This window comes from Patella vulgata, chromosome 1, assembly GCF_932274485.2.
Source record: "Patella vulgata chromosome 1, xgPatVulg1.2, whole genome shotgun sequence".
In the NCBI taxonomy this organism is placed as follows: domain Eukaryota; kingdom Metazoa; phylum Mollusca; class Gastropoda; family Patellidae; genus Patella; species Patella vulgata.
In genome coordinates this window covers 54,474,063-54,494,834 of record NC_065879.2, presented here as the reverse complement: position 1 = coordinate 54,494,834, position 20,772 = coordinate 54,474,063, and the positions used below count along the sequence as shown (strand labels likewise).

The 20,772-nt window shown below is 35.9% G+C and overlaps 1 protein-coding gene across 7 annotated transcripts in view; it reads left to right on the top strand.

Moving 5' to 3' along the window:
- LOC126830338 (mitoguardin) overlaps window positions 1–20,772 on the top strand; it is a 138,479-nt gene that overhangs the window by 37,610 nt on the left and 80,097 nt on the right. For 4 of the 7 annotated variants that reach the window (XM_050560726.1, XM_050560721.1, XM_050560713.2 and 1 more), the window contains exon 2: window positions 9,264–9,511. The exons of 2 other annotated variants lie outside the window; for them this stretch is intronic. In XM_050560726.1, the coding sequence (XP_050416683.1) occupies window positions 9,274–9,511 (238 nt within the window). In that variant the 5' untranslated portion in view covers window positions 9,264–9,273. Of the gene's footprint in view, window positions 1–9,263; window positions 9,512–20,772 lie in introns of those variants that run through there. One more of the 7 variants, XM_050560749.1, reaches the window with a different exon arrangement.

Here is a 20,772-nt window from a genome sequence, read left to right as displayed (position 1 = left end):
CGGATTATTTTCGGGATAGATTTAACAAGTGGTATGGGAACTTAACTTCCTGTACCAGAAGTTTCAGAAAGATCCATTGGAAAGTTTTACCTCCCTTAAACTATTAGTAGCAGATTTACAGATACAACGATTTTTCGACTTTTTTCAAAGATTGTGGCCCGTTTGGACCATTTATACTATATTGAGGCCTTTAAATTTGGATTCACACCACAGACCACCGTTAGGACTCTAAGTAACAGAAGTTTAAGAAAGGAAATAAGAGAGGTTTTCGAAATTAAAGTGCCTGAATAGGCTCCAAAATGGAAAATAATAGATTTTCAGCGATCCATTATATATTGCCTAACCCGCGAATTTTTGCCACTTAGATGTCACAAGATCGTCCATTGTTCGATCTATCCAGTGACTTTTTGACTTTTTACGGTTTTTTTTCTCAAAATATCGGAATTTTTTTCGACTACTTCCGGTTTTTGGATCATTATAGGGATAGCTTTAACAAGTTGTATGGTTACCTTACCTTCTGTACAAGAAGTTTCAGAATAATCCATTCAGCTGTTTTCCAAAGAAAGAAAATTATAAGATCATTTTCAACAATTTAAGGAATTTTACAACTTTTTTCCAAGATTGAGGTTCTTTTTGGACCACTTATATTATTTCAATGCTTTTATTTTTGGACTCGCGCCATAGTCCACCGATAGGACTCTGAGTAAAAAAAGTTTAAGAAAAAACTTAATTTTCGTTTTCGAGAAAATGGCGTCTCAAAATGCTCCAAAACGGAAAATACTAGATTTTCGGTGTACCATAATTTGTTTTCTAGCCATCTAAATCGTATCATTCAGATGTCATATGATAGTCCATTAATGGAGCTATCCAGCGACACTTTAGTTCTTTTGGTCCGCTAAGATCGGATGGAGAAATCAAGTTTTTCGCACGAGCGCTAATTTCTTTTAACCTTTTTCTTTATTTTTTGAATACGTCCGGTATGGAGATTATTGTCGGGATAGTTTTAATAACCAATTTGGGCAATTAGATAGCCACAGGGCTCTGTAATGATATATTACATTATCTGATTTGATAAAATGGCCCTGAGAAATCCTATGTTCAAAAGTGCCAAAAATTCAAAAATGTCAAAATATCGAAAATTAAATTTCAATAACTCAATACATATTATACATCGTTAGAATCGTAATTAGGTCAGCTATCTGAATGCGTAACCTTTTCGTAAAAATCTGATTAAATAATATAGTATTTTCCAAAATTTCACGATTTTTCGATTGTCAGTCCCTTTTTTATCCTATTCCAGACATTTCAAAGACTTATTGGATGTTTTCATGCACAAGACTACCGAAAGGACTCTCGATAGAGAAAGTTAAAAAAAAATTGTAGGTTAAGTTTTTGAGATAAAAGCGTCCAAAAACGCTCCAAATCAGAAAATACTTGATTCTCAGCTTGTCATATTTTGCTGCTTGTTCATATTATCCGTATAAATTGGGCATCATACGACAGTCCATTCCTCGTGTCACTCAACGAAAGCTTAATTCGTTTAATCCATTGATATTGGACGGAGAAATCGAGTTTTTCCCCAAAACACCCATTTTTTGTTTTTTTTCGAAATATCTATCATTATTTCGACTACTTCCGGTTTCCGGATCGTTGTTGAAATTGCTTTACCAACCGGTCTGACTATATAGCTTTATGTTCCAGTAATTTCAGAAACATCAATTGAGACTTTCAAAAAAATATAAGGGTTATAAAATGGGTAGAAAATTCGAAAAAAATCGAAAAATAAAGGGCAATAACTCTGAATGAAACTGATATTTTTGGAATCGGATAGACTTCAGGTATCCAAAAATGTAGGTCAAATTGGAAATTTTGCAGAATAATAAAAATTGTCTCGTAAACAACGTATTTTCAAAATTCGAACGACAAAAGCCATAGATTAGTGTTCGAAATTGAAAAATGTGAGATAGCCATTATCTCGGAAAAGATTCGGGGTTTCCGAAAATGCCATTTGTTTGAAAATAGGTAAAGAATTGACGAAACCACGGCCAATTTTCAATTCCGGAAAAAAGTACAAAATTCGGTTACTTCCGGTATGCGGAGAAGTTTCAAAATTGTTTTATCAAGTAGCCACCACATGGTTTCCCAATAGAAAATTTGGTTCCAGATCGATATCTGTTTTCGATCATGGAGAAATAGGCTCCCGCGGAAAAAAATAATAATAATAATAATAACTAGAACTGCGTAGCAGTAATGACGAGTTTCACCGGTGCCACGTTACCCTTGAACTTATGTCACTTCCGGTACCAATGAAACCGTTAAACAGGTTTCCACATAAGCATTGCACACATGAAATAAAATGGACGCAGAAACAACCAAATCCAGCAATCAATTCATTTGCTACATGTCAGTGATCCTGTCAAAATTACATTACTTCCGGTGATAATGAAAATGTTAAATTGGTTTATGAAATCAGAAATAGCATCATCACATGGTGAAAATTTTATGTAAATCCTATAATAATTGCCACCTTTATAGTCCAAAAACCTTGAAAAATGACTTGTAGAAAATCGCCTATTTCTCTGCAACCGTACAAGTTAGAAACCATTTTGAGGTATCTGTATGATCGAATGAGTTCATTCTATTTGTTGATTGGAATCAAATATCATAATTTTAAAAACATTACAAATCTGATTCATTTGAATAAAATATCTGTTTTGAAGGCTAAAAATACAGTTTTTGCCAAAATGACGTTACTTCCGGTGATAATGAAAATCTTAAATTACTTGTATGAAATCGTAAATGGCATTATGTATCACACAGTGAAAATTTCATGAAAATCGAATAATAATTGACACTTTTATTGACAAAAAACCTTAAAAAATGACCTGTTGAAAATTGCCTATTTCTCCGCAACTGAACAAGTTAGAAACCATTTTGTGATATCTATATGATCGTAAGGGTTCATTGTATTAGTTGATTTGAATCAAATATCAAAATTTTAAACAAATATGACTCATTTGAATAAATTACTGGTTTCGAAGGCTATAAATACAATTTTTGCCCAAATTACGTCATTTCCGGTGATATTGAAAATGTTAAATTGGTTTGACCTAGTAAAAATTGACATTACACATCAAATGGTGTCACTTTTATGAAAATCGAATAATAATTGACTCTTTTACAGGCAAACTAGCGTAAAAAGTGACTCATGCAAAATATATTTGTGTAAAACACGACTAAAAAATATTCATAAATAAAAAAGTTTTTTGTAAAAATTTTAATTTTCTAAATTTAGCGCCTAATATCTGCGAAGATTTGCCGAAAATCAAAAATCAAAAGTAGCGTAGCTATGTGCCCCGTCTCCGGCTATGCCAAAATGCATCGAAAGTTAAAATCCAATGATTATTGTTAAAATTACTGCAATATTTCTAAAAACGATAGCTTCGGTGATTTCGGACATTTCGCATTGTCGCAGAACGTTCAAAATAGCTTTATCCTCTAAGTCACACCCACTTTTCCGATAAAACCGAAGAAATCGTAACGATCCGACAATCAGTTGCTGAGATCTACTCAAAACCAGTGTGAAACCCTAATAATTTTAACAAAAACAATAGTGTTTCACACAAGCTACGCAGTGTGAAACCCTAATAATTTTAGTAATCACAATAGGCTTTCAGACAAAAGTCTGAAAGCCTAATGATAATAATTTTAGTAAAAACAATAGTCTTTCAGAAAAAGTCTGAAAGCCTAATTATCAAAATCGGTGAAAAAGTCGCGAAGTTACAAGTCTAAATATAGTGAGAAACATTGCACCCGGGCAACAAAATAATCTGAAAACTAAAGGGAAATAACTGAGAGTTGGATTGCTGTAATCGGAATGACTTTCCGTTCCAGAAGTTTCAGAAAAATGGATCAAGCCGTTTAAAAACGGGACGGATGAGAAGATGAAACAAAAATGGCGGGAAAGAACTAAAAAGAGGCAGGAAAATATCAAAAAAATAAATGAAATAACTTTGAACGGAACTAACATTGTTTGAATTAGATTGACCTTAGCTGTTCGAATATTTAGGTTAAATTTGTAAATTTTGAAAATTAAAGGCATAAATTGTCCCGTTAACAACTTTGTTGGCACGTAAAAGGTCAAAGGCGAAATATGAAATTTTGAAAATTTTCAAACACCAAAAAATTGATCTTGATCTCGTGCTATCTTGAAATGCATTAATTTCAGATATAAGAGACGCATTGAACATATCAAGTGGATTTTTCACTGTTCTTCATATTCAATTCCAAATGGAGACCATCAGTTCACAGAAAATCTTTTTTTTTTGTTGCTAAAACTCTTTTTTTTTAATCGGATCAAAATGGGAGTAAGGCACAAGGTCCGGGGTGGCAATGGGCGTATTGTGTTCAAATTTCATGGTTTTCGGACAATCGGTGCCGGTGTCGTGGCGATATTCCACTTTTTTCGCACTTACTGAAAATGTAAATGGCAGAAAAAGCCAAACGACCTGAACTGTATGAAGAACAAACGACCTGAACGAATGCAGGTATCGCCTTGAATTTCTCAGGGCACCTAGGTACCAGCGTGTAAAGTTCCTCGCCGGATTTTGGTAGTCATCGTACCTTTGGTTCGAGCGTGGCGCATGCGCGAAGTCAAAAGAAATTACGGTCGATTTTGGGTATATTTCGGAGTGGTTTGGTATGTGACGGTGGATCGGGGACCCTGATTGATCTATTATAATAAGCGTTGAAGAATGAGCAAATTTTCGCTACCGGGGTTGATTTGCTCTGCCGATTGCCTTCAAATTTGCACGGGATGTACATTGGGATTCAAGCTATCACATATTAAAAATAAAAGAGTCTGGAATTCCGAGAACGTTGAAAATAAATTCGAAACCCACCCCACCCCCACCGATCAAAGTTTTTTTGCTTAAAAAATTGCCGTATTTTATCGAATTTTTATTGTTTTTGATATCTGAACATTTTCTCCTTTTAATATGTGATAAATATTATCGCGGCGCAGCCAACCGCTAGAAATTCCAGAGATTTGAACCACCGGAAGGATGTCTCAGCAGTCAAAAAAGGTCAAAATAGGCGATTTCGGTTTCTAGTGTCGATACATCGTTGCGGTCATTTTAAAAAATTGTCTTTTAAGGATAATGTGTATAGTACTAATTCAAAATTAATTAAAACCAATATTAAATTCCGAAAATCGTTTTTTTGCTAAAACTCTTTTTTTTAATGGGATCAAAATGGGAGTAAAGCACAGAGTCCGGGGTGGTAATGGGCGTATTGTGTCCAAATTTCATGGTTTTCGGACAATCGGTGCCGGTTTCGCAACGAAAATCCACCCTTTTCCCCTTATAGAAGCCGTAAATTGACTTAGAAAAAAAAAACGACCTGGAGCCGTGCCAAGAACAAACGACTTGAACAAATGCAGGTATCACCTTGAAGTTTTCAGGGTACCTAGGTACCAGCATGAAAAGTTCCTCGCCGGAATTTGGTACTCATGGTACCTTTGGTTCCAGCGTAGCGCATGCGCGAAGTCAAAACGGAAAACATCAGAGGGGAAATTTGAATTTTTGAAATATTCAAATACCAAACATTCGACCATGAGCCAGGCTATCCTGAAATGCATTAATTTCGGTAATAGGAGACAGATTCTCTAGGTCACGACCAATTGTGTGGGTTTTCAAGCCCATTAATGTGGATTTTTCACTATTTTTCATTTTCAATTCAAAATGGCGTCCATCATTTGGCAAAAATCAAAATTCTACTGTCTACATTTTATGGGGTTTCCTTCAAGGATTTGGAAAATATAATTCCCTTGTTTGTAAGTAAAATATCAAAAAAGCCTTAGCGATATTTCACATTTGAAGATGGTGGCACTTCCGGTTTGGGCTACAAACTCCATTTTTTGTGTACGAATCAGTAATTACTTGTCTAGTATCGAAAAAAAAAATTATGTCATTCTGACCTATATTTCGATAAAAATGACAATGTGCTACGCTAACAAATAATGAAATATGATAGTATCAGTAAATATAAAAAAACAAAGTAGTCGCGAACAGTTGTTTGATCCTAGACTCTGTCTGTAATTAATAGTAAACTTTTACATGATAGTGACGTCAAATCTTTAACGTGCACGAAACCAGAAAATTGGCGATATTTAATTTTTGAACCAGTTACATATTTCAGGAGCTAACATGAACGCGATTTCGAAGTCCCGCATACACATTGGTGTGACTGTAAAAGATCCCTTGGCATTTGGAATTGTATATAAGAGTAGGCTAGCGCCGCTGTACGTTCGAAACTTTCCTCATGGTCCATTTCCATTTAGCGTAGATCAACTTTATTTTTCGATTCCCTTCTATCGTAATGCGCATGCAAAGAACATGTCAGTATCTGAGTTATGCAAATGTGTCTTTTTATTTGGGGTAGTGGGGGGGAGTGTGTGTTTGTTTAGGGGGTGAGAGGTGGGGATAGTCTTTTGTCATGCATCTGGCGATCGTGTGACGCCTTGGCACGGTGAAAGCCTTCAGTCTTGCAAGCAAGTCTAGTTAGGCTTTCAGACTTTCGTCTGAAAGCCTATTGAGATTACTAAAATTATTACTATTAGGCTTTCAGACTTTTGTCTGAAAGCCTATTGTGATTACTAAAATTATTTTAAGGCTTTCAGACTTTGTCTGAAAGACCCATGATTTTTACTGAAATTATTATTATTAGGCTTAGAATTATTATTATTTATTAGGCTTTCAGACTTTTGTCTGAAAGCCTATTGTGATTACTAAAATTATTATTATTAAGCTTTCATATTTCATATGAAAGCTTATTGTTTTTGTTAAGATTATTATTATTATTTTTTTTTTGTGTACTTTCTGCAAATCGGATTTCTCAGAATCTAACCATAGGATCTTTCTGAAACTTTGACCTACCCCCCCAAAATTGGGAGGCAGTTTTTGCTTAAATAGATTTTCAAAACGTTTTACGAATCCGAAATCACCGAATTTTACGAACGCAGAAATTGACCTTTTTTATTATATCACCGTTAAACCCTAAGGACGGTTGAGTTCGAATTTCGTGAAAATCGGCCCAAAATTGACAGACAAAATGGCCGCCCTTCGTTCTCAAATAGCGTAAAAAATATAGTATATCAAGGCTGTGGACCCAATAGAGGTCACAATTTTTATCCGATTTTGTTGAAACTTAAAATGTAAGTTTATAACCTAAAGATCTCGGTTCCTTTCGATATTTGCGCATATCGGACCGTAACTTTCTGAATTATGGCCCCTGATTGTACGAAAAATCAGGTTTTTGGTTTGTGGACCCTAAAGAGGTCATAATTATTATCCGATTTAAAAAAAACGTATTATATCACCGTTACACCCTAAGGATGACTGAGTTCGAATTTCGTGAAAATCGGCCCAAAATTGACAGACAAAATGGCTGCCGTTCGTTCTCAAATAGCGTAAAAATATGGTATATCAAGGTTGTAGACCCTATAGAGGTCACAATTTTTATCCGATTTTGTTGAAACTTGAAATGTAAGTTTATAACCCAAAGATCTCAGTTCCTTTCGATATTCGCGCATATCGGACTGTAACTTCCTGAATTATGGCCCCTGATTGTACGCAAAAACGTGTTTTTTGGCTTGTGGACCCTATAGAGGTCATAATTTTTATTCGATTTAAAAAATCGTATTATTATATCACCGTTACACCCTAAGGACGGCTGAGTTCGAATTCCGTGAAATTCAGCCCAAAACTGACAGACAAAATGGCCGCCCTTCGTTCTCAAATAGCGTAAAAAATATAGTATATCAAGGTTGTGGACCCAATAGAGGTCACAATATTTATCCGATTTTGTTGAAACTTGAAATGTAAGTTTATAACCTAAAGATCTTGGTTCCTTTCGATATTTGCACATATCGGACCGTAACTTTCTGAATTATGGCCCCTGATTGTACGAAAAATCGCGTTTTTAGTTTGTGGACCCAAAAGAGATCATAATTTTTATCCGATTTAAAAAAAACGTATTATATCACCGTTACACCCTAAGAATGACTGAGTTCGAATTTCGTGAAAATCCGCCCAAAATTGACAGACAAAATGGCTGCCGTTCGTTCTCAAATAGCGTAAAAATATGGTATATCGGGGTTGTGGACCCTATAGAGGTCACAATTTTTATCCGATTTTGTTGAAACTTGAAATGTAAGTTTATAACACAAAGATCTCAGTACCTTTCGATATTTGTGCATATCGAATTGTAATTTCCTGAATTATGGCCCTTGATTGTAGAAAAAATCACTTTCTTGTTAGCTTGTTCTCTATCCATCTCTCGAAAATGTGGGCGTATCCTGCCTGGCAGCTGCTGGTTTTTGTGCACACGGGCCGATATTTTTTGCGTATAGGAGCATTGTGTGAAACAATAGTTCATAGTATTGCATAATATTATACATACAAAACCACCTAGTAATAAAATATTTGGGAAAAAAAAGTGATGCGTTTTCCATGGCGCTCAGTATATATGTGATATGGTTTTTCATGTGCATCTCGTGCAATTTTTTTTTGTGCACACGGGCCGATATTTTTTGCGTTTGGGAGCATTGTGTGAAACAATAGTTCATAGTATTGCATAATATTATACATACAAAACCACCTAGTAATAAAATATTTGGGAAAAAAAAGTGATGCGTTTTCCATGGCGCTCAGTATATATGTGATATGGTTTTTCATGTGCATCTCGTGCAATTTTTTTTTGTGCACACGGGCCGATATTTTTTGCGTTTGGGAGCATTGTGTGAAACAATAGTTCATAGTATTGCATAATATTATACACACAAAACCACCTAGTAATAAAATATTTGGGAAAAAAAAGTGATGCGTTTTCCATGGCGCTCAGCATATGTTTTATAATTTTTTTGGAGGGGGTCGAATTCCCACTATTGGTCCAGTTGACATGGAATAACCCTAATATCGGTGTTTTTGAAACTATCAGAATGCATTGATCCCTCTTTTAATACTAAATGCACAAACAAAATCATACAGTTTCATAACACCTTAGTTTAAAAGAACTTTCGGCCTGAAGCCAATGAAATGTTGAGTTTGTGCACGACACCAATGCGATAGTTATATACCAACCAACCATTACCTGGAGTATTTAACGATAACGCTACTATAGGTGTCCTATATATATTTTGATTCATATTTAGATTACTTTTCAAAATAACCTTATTTTCAAGCCATGTACTTTCTATTTTTCAGAATTGTTAATATGTTAAAAAATTTCGCCCACCTTCAACAACGGTTACCTAAGATACCCAACATCAATGTTAATTTAAGAAAACCAGTTAAATTGACAGTAATTAGTGTCACTCTTGGGTTAGCTCTAATTGGTTTCTTGTCTGCTTATTTTCGACGAAGAAAGAATCAGAAAAAATTTCCAGAGAAAGTCAAGGCTCAACTAAAATTACAAGCGAAATACAATCTGCCAAAGACATTTTCTAATGGAGGTAACAACAGTTCTTAAGATTTATATTAGTATGGTCTTCATCTGACACTGGTAGAGCTGCAGTAAGATTCTAGCACAATGACCTGGAGGCCCCATGTTCGATGCAAACGTTGGTTAAGAAAAGGACATCAGGCTTTTCCAGAGTGGTTCACCCTTGTTGGTGGTGCAGGACGGAGTGCCTGGCAGGGAATAATATATTGTCGTTCGGATGGAACGAAAAACTGAGGTCCCGTGTACACATTGTCGTGCACGTAAAAAAAGCCTTTGACAGTTGGAATTTGAAATAAGAGTAGGCCATAGTGCCACTATCGGGCAAAATTTCTCTCACTGTATGGCGTTTGCTCGTCTTCATTAGCCCAGTCTGAGCAGAACAGTAGGTTGTTAAACCCCATTTCATTTCATTTTATCTGCCACTGACATGTCATAGAAATTTATATATGGCACATTGACAATCGGTGAATTGACATTCTGAAATTCATAAGGGAGTAAATAGACTGGACTTCAATAAATACACAGATTATTTTTACAGAAATTATATATAGACTATGTAGGATAAAAAAAAGGGACAGAATAAACAATACTATAGAGACAGTACATTTTTAGTTGCACAATCCTAGGCTGTAGAGAAGATAAGACAATGTCAGAAAAAAAAAACGGAAAATAATTATAACTAGACCTGCAAGCAGCACTGAACCGACTTTCAGGAATCAGACAGGAAGAGCGTCATACAATAGCCAATCCATCGAGCTACTAAACGATACTTTAGCTGTTTTGATTCAGTGACATCTGACGGAGAAATCGCGATTTTCGCAAGAGTACATATTTTTTACTGGGGTTTTTCTCGACTACTTCCGGTTTACAGATCATTGCCGGGATAGATTTAACAAATGGTATGAGAACCAAAAGTTCTTGTGTGAGACTGTGAGAGGATATCTGACAATTCATAAAAAGAATTGACTGCCACTAGATAAGAGAACACGAAAGAAAAACAGAAAGTATGTGCATTACCATGTTTTTATAAGGTATAGAATGAATATAAACAAGGGAATGTACGAAGAAGCCTATTTAATTTCAATAGCTTCGTTAATTTCTTCTGGAGTTATGGCCCTTGTTTCACTTTGTTGCACCTTGTGAACGCTCTAACGACAAAAGTTATCAACCGATCTGTATGAAATTTATATGCATCATTTAAATTAGTAAAACAAAGAAGTTTATTGAATTTCAGCAATTTCCATTAATTACATCTAGAGTTATGGCCCTTGTTTCACTTTGTTGAATTTTGTGAACGCTCTAATGACAAAAGTTATCAACCGATCTGCATCATTTAAATTAGTGAAATGAAGAAGCCTATTGAATTTCAGAAATTTCCGTTAATTTCTTCTGGAGTTATGGCCCTTATTTCACTTTGTTGCACCTCTATCCATCTCTTGCAGAATGTGGGCGTATCCTGCCTGGCAGCCGCTGGTTTTTACTTTTTAAGGTTTTTTTTTCGAAATATCGAATATTTTTTCGAATACTTCCGGTTTTTGGATCATTGTTGGGATAATTTTAACAAGTTGTTTGGATACTTAACTTTCTGTACCAGAAATTTCAGAAACATCCATTAAGCTGTTTTCAAAAAAAAAGAAAAATAGAAAAGAAGAGCATTTTCAGTAATATAACGATTTTCCAACTTTTTTTTAAAGATTGAGACCACTTATATTATTTCAACGCTTTTATTTTTAGATTCACACCCTAGACCATCGATAGGACTCTGAGTAAAAATAATTTAAGAAAAATCGTAGGTGTCGTTTTCGAGAAAATGGTGTCTCAAAAGGCTCCAAAATGAAAAATAATAGATTTTTCGGCGTACCATAATTTATTTCCTAAGCACCGAAGTCGTATCATTTAGATGTCATATGATAGTCCATTAATGGGGCTATCAAACGACACTTTAGTTCTTTTGGTCCGCTAATATCTGACGGAGAAATCAGGTTTTTTGCAAAAGCGCCAATTTTTTGTATACTTCCGGTATGGAGGTCATTGTCAAAGTAGTTTTAGTAACCGATTTGGGCAACTGAAGGGTCGCAGGTCTCTATAATAATATATTACATTATCTGATCAGATGAAATCACCATGACGAATCATAAATGCAAAAATGTAAAAATATCGAAAATTAAATTTCAATAACTCAATACATATTATACATAATTAGAATCGTCATTAGATCAGCTATCTTAATATATAAACCTTTTTTGAAAATCTGTAAAAAAGAAAAAAAAAAAAATAGAGCATTTTCCAAAATTTAACGATTTTTTGACTTTTTTTCGATTTTTAATGAATTATTTCTCCTATTCCAGTTATTTCAAAGTCCAAAAACGCTCCAAATCAGAAAATACTTGATTTTCAGCTTGCCATATTTTGCTGCCTGGTCATAGTATCCGTATGAATTGGGTATCATGCGATAGTTCAATCCTTGGTACCTTAATTTTTTTAATCGGACGGCGAAATCGTGTTTTTACCCAAAACATCCAGTTTTTGCATTTTTTTCAAAATATCATACAATATCCTTGTTGGGATAGTTTTAAGAGCTGCTCTGAGAGTATGACGTCATGATCAAGAAGATTCAGAAACATCGAATAAGGCTTTCAAACAAAAATATGAGGATAGCAAAATTTTATTTATTTATTGATTTATTAATATATTTAGAGCCCACTCCATACATTATCTCAGTAGGCTTTACAATTTATACATATAACACAGAACACAATAAAAATAAAAATATCATAATATACATAATAAGAATACGTGATATGTGATAAAGATACAATCATTAATTTAAAGGTAGTATTGCCTAAAAAGAAACGTTTTGAGAGCGGCCTTAAATTGACTGTAAATATCGTTTGCCCTAAGATCTCGAGGGAGAACATTCCACAGTTCGGGCCCACAGACTGTCAGTGAGCGCTTTGCATATGCGGTAAAATGGCGTGCCTCTCTCGTGGAGGGTGGTTCGAGTCGGATCTCATCCGAACTACGAGTGACTCTTCCGGATCTCTGAACGGACACCAGCTCACTGAGGTAACGCGGCGCCGTACGAAGGTGAATACTTCTGAAAATAATACACAGAATTTTGAAGCGAATTCTGCTCTCGACCGGAAGCCAATGGAACCCACGTAGCACGGGCATAATAGAATCACGCGATCGATGCGACATCCTGACAACCAGCCGAGCAGCAGAATTCTGGATTAGCTGTAATTTCTGAATTTGATACGAAGGCAGGCCGAAAAGTAAACTGTTGCAGTAATCCAATCTGGATGTAACAAAACCATGAACTAATTTTTCCGTACTTCTTTGCTCCAAGAGATTCCTCAATTTTCCTATACGCCAGAGAGAGTACAACGCAGCACGACATACGGCGACAACATGCTCGCTCAGAGAGCCGGAAGAGTCAAATATTACGCCCAGATTCCGGGCCGAATGGGACGGGGGAACTGTGACGTCACTAATCCGCACAGCAGCCTCCGGGGCCCGATCCAGGGCCCGATCACTGACCCTCTTGTTTTTAGACGAAAACCAGAGAACCTCGGTTTTCCCATCATTAAGAGCAAGCATGTTTGCCTGCATCCAGTGGCAGATCTCGGTCACGCAGGCCTCTATGGAGGCAACAACAGAATAGTCAGTGCGGTTCCTGCAAGTCATGTAGATCTGGGAATCGTCAGCGAAAATGACGCAGTTTAATCCATGCTGGGAAATAATATTTTCTAATGGTGACATGTAAAGTGAAAATAACACAGGCCCAAGAACAGAACCTTGAGGAACACCGTATTCAAGTGTATGTGGCTCCTTCGACACCAAAGACCCGATCGTGACAACTTGTGTTCGTCCACGAAGGAAGGACCCAAGCCAATCGTGGGCAAAGTCACTGATACCAAACCTCGTGCGAAGGCGCTGCATGAGTATGTCATGGTCAATGGTGTCGAAAGCAGCCGAAAGATCTAGCATAACTAAAATGACATCTCTCTGTCCGTCTAGAGAGAGCATAACATCGTTATGCACTCTAAGGAGCGCAGTCTCAGTGCTATGCCCCTCCCGATAGGCAGATTGAAATTTACCTTAAAGGGAATTGTCTACCAAGTAGGCATTCAACTGAACAAAGGCACATTTTTCTAAAAACTTGTCAATAAAACTGCAATTGGACACTGGTCTGTAGTTCTTGAACTCATTTCTATCAAGACCTGACTTCTTTATCAGAGGGCGCCCTTGCAAGACCGGGGGAAAACTCCCGTGGCAAAAGAGCCATTGACAATATTGGTCAGCACTGGAGAAAGATTCGAAAAATAAAGGGCAATAACTCTGAATGAAACTTATAGGGCTGGAATCGGATGGACTTCAGGTTTCCAAAAATGTAGGTCAAATTTGAAAATTTAAGAAAATAACAAAAATTGTCTCATAAACAACATATTTTCATTTTTCGAACGCTAGAAGTCAACGACAAAGTTTCGAAATTTCCGAAAATGTAATTTGTATGAAAATAGGTACAGAATTGACAAAGCAATAACTCCGAATGAAACTTATAGGGCTGGAATCGGATGGACTTAAGGTTTCCAAAAATGTAGGTCAAATTTGAAAATTTAAAAAAATAACAAAAATTGTCTCATAAACAACATATTTTCATTTTTTGAACACTAGAAGTCAATGACTTGACAAAGCTAAGGTCGTTTTTTAACTTTTTGGCACAGCACCAAATTCGGCCACTTCCGGTCTGCGCAGAAGTTTAAAAAAAATATTCATCAAGTACCCACCACATGGTTTCCCGATAGAAAATTAGGTTCCAGATCGGTATCTATTACATTCACTGAGATAAAAAATAATAATAACTAGACCTGCAAGCAGCACTGAACCGAATTTCAGGAATCAGAAAGGAAGTTTGTCATACAATAGCCCATTCATTGAGCTACCAAACGATACTTTAGATGTTTTGATGCGGTCACACCCGACGGTGTAATCACGATTTTTGCAAGAGCACTGATTTTTACTGAGTTTATTAAATATCGAATATTTTTTCGACTACTTCCGGTTTACGGATCATTGTCGGGATAGATTTAACACGTTGTATGGGAACTTAACTTAAGTTTCAGAAAGATCCATTGGACAGTTTTTAAAAGAAAGGAAAATTAGAAGATATTTAACAATATTTAGCAAATAATTGGTAGTCTGATGCCAATGTTTTATCTCCTTTATACCATTAGACCATTAGAAAAAGATATAACGATTTTTCAACTTTTTTCAAAGATTGTGGCCCTCTTTGGACCATTTATACTATACTGAGGCTTTTAAATTTGGATTCACACCCTAGACCACCGTTAGGACTCTAAGTAACAGAAGTTTAAGAAAGGAAATAAGAGAAGTTTTCGAGATGAAAGCATCTGAATAGTCCCCAAGACCGGGACAAGACCGAGATATGGAAGAAACGATTCATTTATACTATACTATACTATTCAAAAAAAGTAGGGGATATTTGATTTTGGGGGCATAATACTAAAATATGCAAATGACTACGAAAAAAGTCACTATAGAACCTAACAGAAGAAACATTTCCAGTTACATGTGACGCCCAAATGCACCAATAGCTACCGCATGGAATGCAGGTGATGCTTGGGATCATCATGGGGGTCCAACCCAAGATTTGCACGACTGACTTTGAATGTTACAGTCATTGTGGCATTGAATTCCAGGGTGGAAACATCAGTTTAATTGTTTTAGTGACCAGAAAACAAATTTTGATATGCGTCGGCTTACCCAAAATGAAAGGTTACGTGCCCTTGGCATGCTACAGATCGGCACAACACAGGCGGTTGTGGCGCGGACGATGAATGTTTCTCAGTCTGTCATAAGCAGGCTATGGTCCAGATACCGTGATACACAATCTGTACAGGACAGACCACGCTCAGGTCGACCAAGGGCAACAACTCAAGCCCAGGATCGATTTATCCGTACCTTGGCCTTGAGAAATCGTGTCATCACAGCAAATCCGATCAGGGCTCGTCTTCAAACAGACACTGGTGTGAGAGTGAGTGGCCAGACGATTCGGAAACGACTGCATAGGGGTCACCTTCGCGCCCGACGTCCTCGCGTGATCCCTTGTTTGAGAGATCATCACATTCAGGCAAGACGTCGTTGGTGTAGGGATCGTCAACACTGGGATAATCGACGCTGGAGCAATGTGATGTTTTCAGATGAGTCAAGGTTCACTGTTGATTTTTTGGACAGACGTAGGAGGGTGTGGCTTCGTCGAAACGAGGGCTTCCAAGACGTTAACGTCATCAGACATGATCGATTTGGGGGTGGTTCTGTTATGGTGTGGGGAGGCATCACTGTTGCTGGAAGAACGGCTTTACATGTTGTTGCAGGGCGTGTTACAGGCCAGTACTACCGGGACAACATCTTGGCAGTCCATGTTGTGCCGTTCGCACGACGTCATGGCCGCTGTTTCATCTTCCAGGATGACAACGCAAGATGTCACAGGGCCAGGATCGTTACAGGTTACCTCCAACAACAGAACATCACCACATTATCTTGGCCAGCACTGAGTCCCGACCTCTCCCCCATCGAGCATGTCTGGGACATGCTTGGACAGAGGTTACGTCAACGTCAACAACGTCCTGCCAATGTCCAAGAACTTGCTGCTGCGTTGCAACAGGAATGGGACAATCTGGACCAAAATGACCTTAGACGTCTCATTAGGAGTATGCCACGTCGGATCAATGCTTGTTTGGCAAACAGAGGAGGATTTACCCGTTACTGACTTGTTTGTGATGTTGTGGTAACTTTGCTGTTTGACCCCGGGTATGTAATGATATATTACATTGTCTGGTCAGATAAAATACTCCTGGAAAATCCTATGTTCAATAGGGGCAAAAATGCAAAAATGTCAATATATCGTAAAATTAAATTTAAATATTTCAATAAATATTATACATCGTTAGAATTGTAATTAGGTCATCTATCTGAATATGTAACTTTTTTGAAAAAATTTGTTTAAATAATAGCCACAGGCCTATGTAATGATATATTACATTGTCTGATCAGATAAAATGCCCCTGGGAAATCCTATGTTCAATGGTGCCAAAAATGCAAAAATGTCAATATATCGAAAATTAAATTTAAATATTTCAATACATATTATACATCGTTAGAATCGTAATTACGTGAGCTATCAGAATATGTAACTTTTTTGTAAAAATTTGTTTAAATAATAAAGTAATGGAGCATTTTCCAAAATTTCACAATTTTTCCACTTTTTTCGATTTTCAGTACGTTATTTTACCTATTCCAGACATTTCAATGTCTTATTGGATGGATTCATGCACAAGACTACCGGAGGAACTCTCGATACCTTAATTTGTTATATCCGTTGATATTGGACTGAGAAATCGCGTTTTTCTGAAAAGCACTCATTTTTTACGGTTTTTTTCAAAATTCCTGACATTATTTCGACTACTTCCGGTTCTTGATCGTTGTTGAAATTGCTTTACAAAACAGAATGACCATATGGCTTTATGTTTCAGGACTTTCAGAAACATCAAACAATCCTTTCAAAAAAAATATAAGAGTTGGGGAATGGGCCCAAAATTCGAAAAATATCGAAAAATAAAAGGCGACAACTCGGAATTGGATGGTCTTCAGGTATCCAAAAATGTAGGTCAAATTTGAAAATTTTGAAAAATAACAAAAATGTCTTGTAAACTACGTTTTTTCAATTTTCGAACGACAGAAGTCTAGGACGAATTTTTGAAATTGAAAAATGTGAGATAGCCATTGTCTCGGAAAAGAATCAGGGTTTCTGAAAATGTCATTTGTTTGAAAATAGGTAAAGAATTGACGAAACCACGGCCAATTTTCAATATCGCGAAAAAGTACAAAGTTCGGTCACTTCCGGTATGCGCAGAAGTTTCAAAATTGTTTTAAGGAGTAGCCACCACCTGGTTTCCCAATAGAATATTTGGTTCCAGATCGATATCTGTTTTCGATCATGGAGAAATAGGCTTCCGGGATAAATAATAATAATAATAACTAGACCTGCAAGCAGCACTGAACCGGCTTTCAGGAATCAGATAGGAAGTGTGTCATACAATAGCCCATTCATCGAGCTACCAAACGATACTTTAGGTCTTTTGATCCGGTCACACCCGACGGTGAAATCACGATTTTTGCAAAAGCGCCAATTTTTACTGGTTTTTTTTAATATCGAATATTTTTATGACTATGGTTTCACCGGTGCCTCGTTACCGTAAACATGTCACTTCCGGTACCTATGAAACCATTAAACAGGTTTCCACACTAGCTTTGCACACATCAAATAAAATGGACGCCGAATCAACCAAATCCAGCAATATCAATTCATTTTATATATTTGTTACATGTAAGTGTACAGTACTTCCGGTGATAATGAAAATATTCAATTAGTTTTATGAAATCAGAAATGGCATAAGGCATCACATGGTGAAAATTTTATGTAAATCGAATAATAATTGCCACTTTTATAGACCAAAAACCTTAAAAAGTGACTTGTAGAAAACCGTCAATTCCTCTGCAACCGTACAAGTTAGAAACCATTTTCTGAAATCTGTATGATCGTATGGGTTTATTCTATTTGTTGATTGGAATCAAATATCATAATTTTAAAAACATTACAAATCAGAATCATTTGAATAAAATATCTGTTATGAAGGCTAAAAATACAGTTTTTGCCAAAATGACGTTACTTCCGGTGATAATGAAAATCTTAAATTACTTGTATGAAATTGTAAATGGCATTAGGTATCACACAGTGAAAATTTTATGAAAATCGAATAATAATTGACACTTTTATGGACCAAAAACCTTGAAAAGTGACCTGAACAAAATCGCCTATTTCTCCGCAACTGAACAGGTTAGAAACAATTTTGTGAAATTTATATGACCTTATGAATTTTATTAATATGTGAATGTAAACCAAAAGTTAAAATTATTAATACATATTAAATAATTCTTGGTTGAAAAAAATATTGATTTTGAAAGTTAAAAATGCATTTTTTGACAAAATGGAGTCACTTCCGGTGTCAATTTTAAATTGTAATCAATTTGATACGACGCATACTTGCTTTTTGAATCAAATGGTGTCACTTTTGTGAAAATCCAATTATAATTGACTATTTTACAGGCAAAATAACGAAAACAGTGACTATGCAAAATTGCCCATTTCTAGGTAACTGCTTATATTACAAACTAATTTTAACATACATTTTCTTCGTATGAATTATAGCTACAAGTTTATAAAAGTTACGTAGACATATTCTAAAATCTGAAAAACCTGAATGGGTTGTAAATAGGTCAATTTTACACCTTTTTTCACCTCTAAATCGAATTTGCTCGAAATTGAAATCGAAATTAAAAAAAACGATCCCAACATTTTGTGCGCCTTTAAAGGGCAAACTCTTTTAGTTATATCAGTTTTTTAAAAAAATAATATTTGCTTTCGAAAAATGGTACCTAACTGTCAAAATTGTAGTTTTTGGTAAAATTAAGCCACTTCCGGTGCCGACAGATATCTCTATCGGTAACAAAAAAAAATGACAATTGAGACAACGGAGTATATGAACTTTGTTTTATACAAATCGAGCAATTAATCTAGGACTGAAAAACTGAATGAGCCAATGGCGGCCAAGGAAAATTACTGAGACAAAAGAAATTCACAATTTTTGCCCAAGTCAGATGACTTGTTAATTTTGTGTAGAACATGACTAAAAAATATTCATAAATAAAAACGTTTTTTTGTAAAAATTTAAATTTTCAAATTTCGAACGACAAAAGCCATAGATGAATGTTCGAAATTCAAAAATGTGAGATAGCCATTGTCTCGGAAAAGATTCAGGATTTCCAAAAATGTGAATTGTTTTAAAATAGGTCAAGAATTGTCGAAACCACGGCCGCTTTTTGATTTATTGCTAGTGTTCAAAATTCGGCCACTTCCGGTCTGCACAGAAGTTTCAAAAATGCAGATATGAAAGCTTTCATATTCATCGTCACGTGACATGGATTATATCAAGTATCTTAAAAGAAAAAAGAACAACAAAAAATAATTATCAATATCGGTGAAAAAGTCGTGAAGTTACAAGTCTAAATATAGTGAGAAACATTGCACCCGGGCAACAAAATAATCTGAAAACTAAAGGGAAATAACTGAGACTTGGATTGCTGTAATCTGAATGACTTTCCGTTCCAAAAGTTTCAGAAAAATGGATCAAGCCGTTTAAAAACGGGACGGATGAGAACACGAAACGAAAATGACGGGAAAGAACTAAAAAGTGGCAGGAAAATATCAAAAAAATAAATGAAATAACTTTGAACAGAACTAATATTTTTTTAATCAGATTGACCTTAGCTGTTCGAATATTTAGGTTAAATTTGTAAATTTTTAAAAATAAAAGGCATAAATTGTCCTGCAAACAACTTTGTCGGCACGTAAAAGGTCAAAGGCGAAATACGAAATTTTGAAAATTTTCAAACACCAAAAATCGATCTTGATCCCGAGCTATCCTGAACATATTACGGCCTAATGTGTTTATTTTCACATCTGTTCAAGTGGATTTTTCACTGTTCTTTATATTCAATTCCAAATGGAGACCATCAGTTGACCGAAAATCTTTTTTTTTTTTGCTAAAACTATTTTTTTTTAATCGGATCAAAATTGGAGTAAATCATGGGCGTAATGGGTGTATTGTGTCCAAACTTCATGGTTTTCGGACAATCGCTGCCGGTGTCGTGGCGAAATTCCACTTTTTTCGCAATTACTAAAGCCGTAAATGGCGTAAAAAGCCGAACGAGCTGAACAAATGCAGGTATCACCTTGAAATTTTCAGGGTACATAGGTACCAACGTGAAAAGTTCCTCGCCGGAATTTGGTACTCATGGTACCTTTGGTTCCAGCGTAGCGCATGCGTGAAGTCAAAACCAGCTAACTCAAAGCAACCTTGTCGGCACAGAAAAATTAAAAGGCGAAATTCGAATTTTTGAAATATTCAAATACCAAACATTCGACCCGTATCCCGGCTGTCCTGAAATGTATTAATTTCAGAAATAGGAGACGTATTGAACATACTATGCCCTATTGTGTTTGTTTAGAAGACCGTAAATGTCGATTTTTAGCTATTTTTTATATTCACTTCGAAATGGCGGCCATCAGTTGACCTAAATCAAAATTCTGCTCTGAACGTTTTTTAGGCATTCCTTCAGGGATTCAGA